The 8,235-nt window shown below is 35.0% G+C and overlaps 1 protein-coding gene across 1 annotated transcript in view; it reads right to left on the bottom strand.

Annotated features, from left to right (window-relative positions):
- The window catches only part of MEP1A (meprin A subunit alpha), a 31,295-nt gene that overhangs the window by 20,618 nt on the left and 2,442 nt on the right, over window positions 1-8,235 (bottom strand). Inside the window, exons 4-6 of the mRNA XM_011354789.1 lie at window positions 7,328-7,368; window positions 6,731-6,806; window positions 925-1,042 (exon numbers count right to left, since the gene is read on the bottom strand). Coding sequence (XP_011353091.1) covers window positions 925-1,042; window positions 6,731-6,806; window positions 7,328-7,368 — 235 coding nt within the window. The remainder of the gene's footprint in view (window positions 1-924; window positions 1,043-6,730; window positions 6,807-7,327; window positions 7,369-8,235) is intronic.

Genomic DNA, 8,235 nt, shown 5'->3' with positions numbered 1-8,235 from the left:
TATGGCACTTCCTCAAAACACTAAGAATTGATCTACCATATGATCCAGCAATTCTTCTACTGGGTATTTACCCCGAACACTTGAAATCTCATATCTGAAGAGATATTTGCCCACCAATGTTCATAGCAGCATTATTCACAATGGCCAGGACATGGAAGCAACCAAATTGTCCTTCGATATATGATTGGCTAAAGAAGTTGTGGATATATATATACAATGGAATATTACTCAGCCATAAGAAGAGATGAAATACTGCCATTTGCAACAACATGGATAGAACTCAAGATAATCAAGCTAAGCGAAATAAGCCAGACACTTATAATGGGATATAAACCTAAAAGCAATAAACAAACAGGATAAACACACAGAGACTCATGGACATGGACAATAGACTAGTGGTTACCAGAGGGTAGAGAGGAGGAAGAAGGGGGGAAGTAGATGGAGTAAATGTGGTTACATTAAAGAATTAAAAATAAATAAATAAATTATATATATGTATATATACACACATACACACACACCAATTATTTCTTCTTAGAAATAAATAACTATCAAGGACAAATTTATGTCTAGAACTTTTCAAAAAGGTCCAGCAACAGAGTAGCATAACTTAAAACAGTACATAAAAAGATTGTAATTTATACTTTAATAAACTTGACTTTTAATAAGTACTGTAATTTAAAACATGACCTAAACCGAGAAAAAGAATTGAGATAAATCTCCCTGGGACCCAGAAGTATCCAAACAGTTAATTCTCTACCTAATATGTTAAAAATGTTATATAATTTAAAAATTTGCAATGAAAGATTTGATTTTGCTTTTAGTTTCTTTCCAATTTCTTCTTTTAGCCTTTGAAAAAGATATGTCACTTTTTATAAACCAAAAGATACACAATTTTCACACTCTATAAAATTTCATACTAACCCATCAAACTGCTGAAAGATGATATATGAGTTCTCTCCTTCATAGGGCTTGAAATCCACACAAGACTTGAGGCGGTACATTTCAAAGGCATAGAGAATAGCTCCTTTGGCATTCAGCTCTGCAGAAATCAGTGAAAATATCAATGAGCATTATTTAGATCTCGGATAATGTACATAACACAGTTTAGATAAAATCATGCCACCATATGAAATTCACAAAGGTCCATTATAGATTTATTTTTGGCAGTAAATAGATTCCTTGGAAACTAAGACTGAAAAATTATTTGTGGACATAAATGTCACCTGAATACTCTAAATACATAATGTAAATATAACTACAAAATAAGAATACATGTATGTATGTGTATGCAGCTAAACAAAATCATAAAATAACTCCCCCACTTTCTCTTTTGCCTTTCTATCCATTCAAGTAGAGATTCTGGGTGCTTTACCTCAGGAGAGGCACATGGCTTTCATTCATACTGATGAATAGATAAAGTACTTTGGAGAGAGGCAATGAAAACGGTGTTCCTTATCCCAGTCTAAAAAGACATTCCCTCTTGCTGGAATAAGAGAGCAGAATGTAGAGAGATTTGTGGATTCTGAAAGCATTAGTGCATATGGTACATATTAGTACATATACCCTGCTTCTTTGCAAGATCCCTGGGAAGATGGCAGGGCTAGACAGGCAGCACTACAGACAGCCTTAGAAAAAATTGCTATAACTCAAGTTTGAAAACAAAGGAGTAGAAGTCTAATGGATGTAAAGAGACAGGAAAAATAGATGCCTACTGGTAAACTGTGTGGACCAATGACCAAAGATCAAATGTCTTTTTTTTTTTTCTTTTTATTTTCACCTAACATGCTCACCCCCTGGTGTTGCATGAGACAAGGATGGGACAGGGAAGAAAGATGTTCCAGAGGAATGGAGATTCTGTTTTACTTTGTGTGTGTTTTCCTTGTGGTTTCTTTGTGTGTGTTTACTTTGTGGTTTTTCTCTCCCATCAACTCACTGAAGTAGGTCTCCAAGTTCAAAATAAAGCTAAGTCATATAAAATTAAGTTGTATTTCCTGCACATTTGGTTTTGTGCATTCTCTTAAAGAATTTGTAATTCTTGGCAGTTTATTATTTACTTGTTTCATGTTATTCTGGCCCTTATTTCATTTAATAAGCTACCAAGTTGGAGACTCCACAGTTCAGATGTCATAAGATCACATCAAAGTCATTAAAATGATAGTCTTTGGAAAAATTAGTTAATTAATGTTAAAAAAAACAACAACAGAAAACAACAAGAGCTTGAATTAAACTTATTGGAGGATTTTCATGATCTCTTACTATTCTTTCTTAGTGACATCTATAATATGAAGGTATGTACCCAAGACAGCTTAGTTTTCACAAAAGTGTAAGGAAAAAACATTTGATTTTACTAAAATCATGCTGTCAATAAGGTTACGTTGCTTTTGTTATCCTCAAGCCAAATAGAGGGAGTACTAAGAATGGTTAATTTCAAAATCACATCATTTTTGACCTTCTCATACCTGAATAAGTTATAAAAAGGGAATCAAACAATTATACAATAATTTTGTAAAAACCGTTCCAACATTATTTGAACTTAAAAAAAGGAATTGAAGCCTACTTGAAGCCTCCTTTTTCACCATGAAGCCAATCCCAAGTGTGCTTCCTCTGAAAGTCACACTTGATATTTTGAGCATTGTCTTTATGCAGGTGGTCTGCTCCACTCTGGACATTCATTGTTAGCTCTTTGTTAGGAAGGAGCTTACCTTTTGCCTCATTGTATTCCTACTTCTCAGTTCTTTGCTCTGCCATGACAGAGTAAGTTTTACATAGTTCTGTCTTAAACAGTCATGTTAGATTTGAAAGTCACTAGTCTTCTTTAACCCTGGATCAATTAGTATGAGAAGAGTTTACTTCAGATAGCGATGATTGTACATATTAGAAGATGAGCATAGGATGGCTAATTATATTCAGTTTAAGACTCCATTGACAGAATTTTTGATCTGGTAATGGTGGAGGAGCTTGAATCTGACTAACTCTCTTGCACATAATAACTATTAACTTTGGGGAAAAAAATAAGAAAAGAAAGTTTTTTAATGCACTGTAAAATAACGAAAATGGAGAAACTATAGGAAAGTTTATTCTTGAAAGGAGGAAATATCGTTGATTAAGATTCATATTTATACAGCTTTTGCATGAGGGCATGCCCCAATTCTTTCAGTGTGGGGAAGAGAGAATTCAAACATAAATTTGCAATTGTGCTTTCTTGACATCTTACAGGGAAGATTTTGGGATTGCCTGAGTGGCTGAAAATCAAGGGAGGAAATCTTGGAAAGTAAAGCGCCATGATTGATTGAGGACTGGTGGTTCCAAAATCTTTGTATAAACAGCTCTCCAACTTTGTCTGACCCATGAACTCTGCATGAATGGGAGAGGTCTCCAAGAAACTTAGTGGAAAGTAGCAGGCAAAGGCCTATTAAATTAAACAGATATTTCAGCTGCTTCCCACCACAGTGGAGAGAGACTTTGTAGTTTGAGTCACGTCAGTTAGAGGGGATGGGAAAACTCTTGGGCAGTCCACTGAAACTCCAGAGAGGCCATGATTATATCCCAGCACAAAAGGATTTGCTTTGAACTAAGGACAAAACCAAAACAAAACCTCCACAAATCTAAGATGATTAGTCAGTAATTTACTGCTCTAACAAATTAACACAATTCAGAGGAGAATAACAGAATGCAGAATCTCTAAAATGTAATATTTACAATATCTAATATATAACCAACACCAACAATCACCTTGACCTATTTAATGCCGATAGAATAACGTGCCCCCATACTGCAGAATATAAGTTATTTTCAAGTTTACATGCAACGTTCACCAAGATAGACCACAAATTAGATGACAAAACATGTCTCAGTAAATTTCAAGAGATTGAAATCTTATAGAATATGTTCTCTGACCTCAAAGAAAACTTGAAATCAATAGTATACTATCTAGAAGAGCTCCAAATATTGGAAATTTAAAAACGCACTTCTAATTGACCCATGGATTTTTTAAAAATCACAGCAGAAATTAGAAAATATTTAAAGTAAAATTTAATAAAGATGCAACATATTAAAATATGTGGAAAACAGTAAAATCAGTACTTCAAATAAAATGTATGGTTTTAGATGCCATATTATAGCATTATATTAGAAAAAAGAGGATTTAAAATCAATGATATAAATTTCCACCTTAAATATAAAAAAAAAAACAAATTTAACCTGATATAAGTACAAAGAAAGAAAAAAAGATAAGAGCAGAAAGCAACAAAATTCAAATCAGAGAAGCAAGAGAAAATTAACAAGTCAAAAGCTGGTTCTCAGAAAAAATTAAGAAAATTAATAAAGTGTTTTAAAAGAACACAAGTCACAGACTGAGAGAAAATATTCATAGATATCTGACAAAGGAATTTATAATATATAAAATTCTACAAATAATGAAAAGACAAATAATACCATAAAAAATCATGAAGTTAAATACTTTCTAAAAAATACACAAATGGCCAATAGCACATGAAAATGTACTAAATATCATTAGTCATTAGGGAAATTTGAACTAAAATCACAGTGACATACCATTTTATAATCATAGAATGACTACAATTAAAAGATTAACTTTTAATTTAACATATGGGACACCTGTACATTGTTAGTGAGAATAAAGAATGGGATTTTCTTATGAAGTTAAACATATATTTACCATGTGATCAAGCAATTTACCCAAGATCAATTAAAAACATATTCATACAGATTTGTAGAAGAATGATCACAGCAGCCTTCTTTATAACAGCCCCAAACTTGAAACAACCCAATGTCCAGGCACAGAAATATGGATAAATAGTTACAACATATTCATACAAAAGAATATCACTTAAGAATAAAGAGAATTAACTACAGAATGATCTACAACAATATGGAAAAATTTTAAAAACATGTTAAGCAAAAGAAGCCAGATACAAAAGTAGACATACTGTGTAATACTATTTATCTGTAAATCAGTTGTAAATCAGGTAAACTAATCCACAGAGAAAAAATTAGAATGGTAGTTGTCTCTTGGGGAGTGGGAATGGGGGCTGGCTGGAAACAAGCATATAGAACTTTCTGGAGTGATGGAAGTATGTGTTACGTAAGCTTAGGCATTTATCAAAATCCACTGACTTATACACTAATTTGTATATTTTACTCTATGTAAATTTAATAAAGGAATTGTACACAAATATTGAACTCTAATTAGTATGGTTACTTTTCGCAATGGTGTGGGCTCAGGTATCTGAACATTTTTTTAACTCTGAAGGTGATTCCCATGTGGACCTGCTTGAGAACTATGACTGTATCCTTACTGCTGCTACCTATTCCAGGCCACCTGTCTTCAATCTTGCTCTCCATTAACCTCTCACCTACCTTGCTGCTCAAGAGACCTTGCTACTCAAGCTGTGGCCAGGAGAACAACAGCATCAGCTTTCACCTGGGGGAGTGCCAAATCTCAGGCCCCACCCCTGCCCTACTCTGAGTTTTAACAAGCTCCTCCAGGGACCCTTAGCACATTAAAGTCTGAGAAGCACTAACTTACACCTTACAGAGTCATAGTGAAAGGTAAATAAAATATCAGGTGAAGGCAGCAGTGCCTGGCACATAATAGAGATTCAATAAGTCTTGGTAGGAGGAAGTAGCACAGGTGTGACAAACAGGAAGACAAATGGTCATGGCAAACAAATAAACAAAAAAATATTTTAAAGTTGATATTTCTCAAATCATGTCCCAGTAAATATGAGTGGTCCATGAACTGGCAAGTGTACTGGAAAAACACTAGGGAAAAACAACTCAGCTCAATTTTCCATAAAATAACTGACAACAATAGCTTTTGTTTATATCTAGCTCTTTTCTGGAAAAGGGATCGGAGGCAGCACTAAAAACAGTGATGCAAAATTGACATCTCCCGAGAGTGGGGGCAGCCGAGCAGCCCATTCAGATTGAATGGTCTTGTCCTCGCTCCCCCTCTCCTCTCTAATCTTCCTCAGTCTACCCAGATGGGCCTCACAGGCCACGCATCAGTCAGCTGCTTGAGGTTAGCCAGTGTCCACATGTGGCTTCTAATATTTATTTATTCCCACCAACTATTATTTCCAACAATGAATAAAATGTAACAGTCCTTTATCTTAAGAGAGATAAAAGAACAGAATTTATTAATACTGAGGAACAAGGACTACCACCATGTAAAATATAGACTTTTTATTTCTCAAAAATGTGTATTTACAACTGATTTACAGATAAATAATATCACATGGTATATCTACTTTTGTATCTGGCTTCTTTTGCTTAATATGTTTTTAAAATTTTTCTATATAAGTGTTATAACAAAAAAGGAAGATCAATATGCTGAGAATAGTATCCTCATACCATATTTAGATTCACGTAAACAAACTATTAGTTAAAGTGCAGATTTTCGTTGCTATGATGCCAAATCATATTTTACGGGGCTTTTATTCTTTACGGTGCTTCTGGTTTTATTAACACGTTAATATGTTCTGCCTTTTTAAAATTATTATTTGATACTCTGTATCTCAGACTGGTGAAGCAACGCTGGTTTTGATGTAATGTCATTTCTTTGACTCAAGGAGATAAAGAAAGGTCAGGGTTTGGAAACCCTCTTATATGTTGGTGGTTACTTCCATCTGAAGCCAGTGAACAAGAGGCAGCAGAGGGAGAAGAGTGAAATTCAAAGCTCCTAATTAAGAACAACTTGTATTACCCAGATTGTCTGCCAGAATGTAAGGGATGGGAAACTTCCACCTGGCGTTTGGGTCTCTCAGGCCATTTCTGGAGTTCTGTGAAAACAAGGCAAAGATATTTAGGGAGGTTAGTCCTCAAAGGTTCCTTGGTCTCCTCCTTCACTAAACTCTCGCACCACAAATAATCTGTCACATAATTCAACAATTTAGTAGCATTTGTCTTCTGACTATAAAAGTGATAGTTCATTATCAACAATTTGAAAAATTCAGAGAAATTATTAAGAATAAAATAAATAAGACCCACAATTCCCTGAAATTGAAATAGCCACTTTTAATATGTTGGTGCCCTTTTTTTCCTCTCATTCTTTACTTATTAGTAAAATTGGGTGGACATGCAACTCAATAATTCTAGACTGTTTTGTGCCATTTGCTAATATTTTTAATCTGCTTTTTTCACCACTAACCACAGTGGGAGTACTTGTGGGTCCAGATTTTGGATTAGATTCTTTCATTTCCTCCTCAGTGCCCATCCCAAAGCTCAACACAGAGCAGAGGCTCACAGTCCTATGGCTCAGCTAGTCTTGAGGAACATCCCTGTGTCACTGACAGGTACTCACCCGCAGGAGGATGTCCCCTTGAAAGAGGTCCAATCCTGCAGCTAGATGTGGATTTTGAAAAGAGAAAAAAAGAGAAATAGTTGAATGAGCATTACTAAAAGCCATCTCTCATAATAAAATTTATTTTTTCCATTGTGAATCTTTAGTTATTAATCTTCATGCAGTGAAACTCTTTGAAACAATGCAAAAATTCTCTCTACTTGAGTGGATGTAAATAGCCAATAAATATATATTGTCACATCCTCCATTTACATTTTTAGAACAAGAAACTTTGTCCAAGAATTTTAAAAAAGATGAGTTAGCAGAGATTTTTTTGATTGTTGACTCTAAACCTCTCATACTTCGGGGTATGAAATATGGAATCCTGAGACAGGAAGTGATATACTAGGTGGTCAGTGGCTGCCTGAGCTTAGATCTCCTGACCGCCCCATCCAGAACCCTTTCTGTTATTATACCATCCTTCTTCCTGACCTAGGTAAATGGGTTAATTTTGCTCTTTCCCATGAAAAAACAATTATATGCTCTAAAGCCAAGCAACTAAGGCTGTCCTGTATCACCCCTTTCCTCATTCATACATTTCCTAGATTTTCTTAATCTCCATTACCCTAACCTATGTATATGATAGCAGCATAACTAGCAACAGATAGCAATGACACCAGTGTCATACCAGTGGTAGGACCCAACTTTTGAACTTCCTTTTCAGTGGGGGTACTATGTGCTGGTCTATTCACATTCTTGCCCAGGTTTGTCATGAGCAAAAGTACGTTATTTGGTGTCTTAGAGCAGTGCTTCCCGGATGTCATGATCAGAATCTCCAAGAGGGCTTGCTAAACACAGATTGCTGAGCCCCATTCCCTGGGCTTCTGAGTCAATAAGTCTGGGGGTTGGGCCTGAGAATTTCATTTCTA

The sequence above is a fragment of the Pteropus vampyrus genome, unplaced genomic scaffold (genome assembly GCF_000151845.1).
Source record: "Pteropus vampyrus isolate Shadow unplaced genomic scaffold, Pvam_2.0 Scaffold18, whole genome shotgun sequence".
Lineage (NCBI taxonomy): Eukaryota > Metazoa > Chordata > Mammalia > Chiroptera > Pteropodidae > Pteropus > Pteropus vampyrus.
The sequence above is the reverse complement of the archived record's forward strand: the minus strand, read 5'-3'. Positions and strand labels throughout refer to the sequence as shown.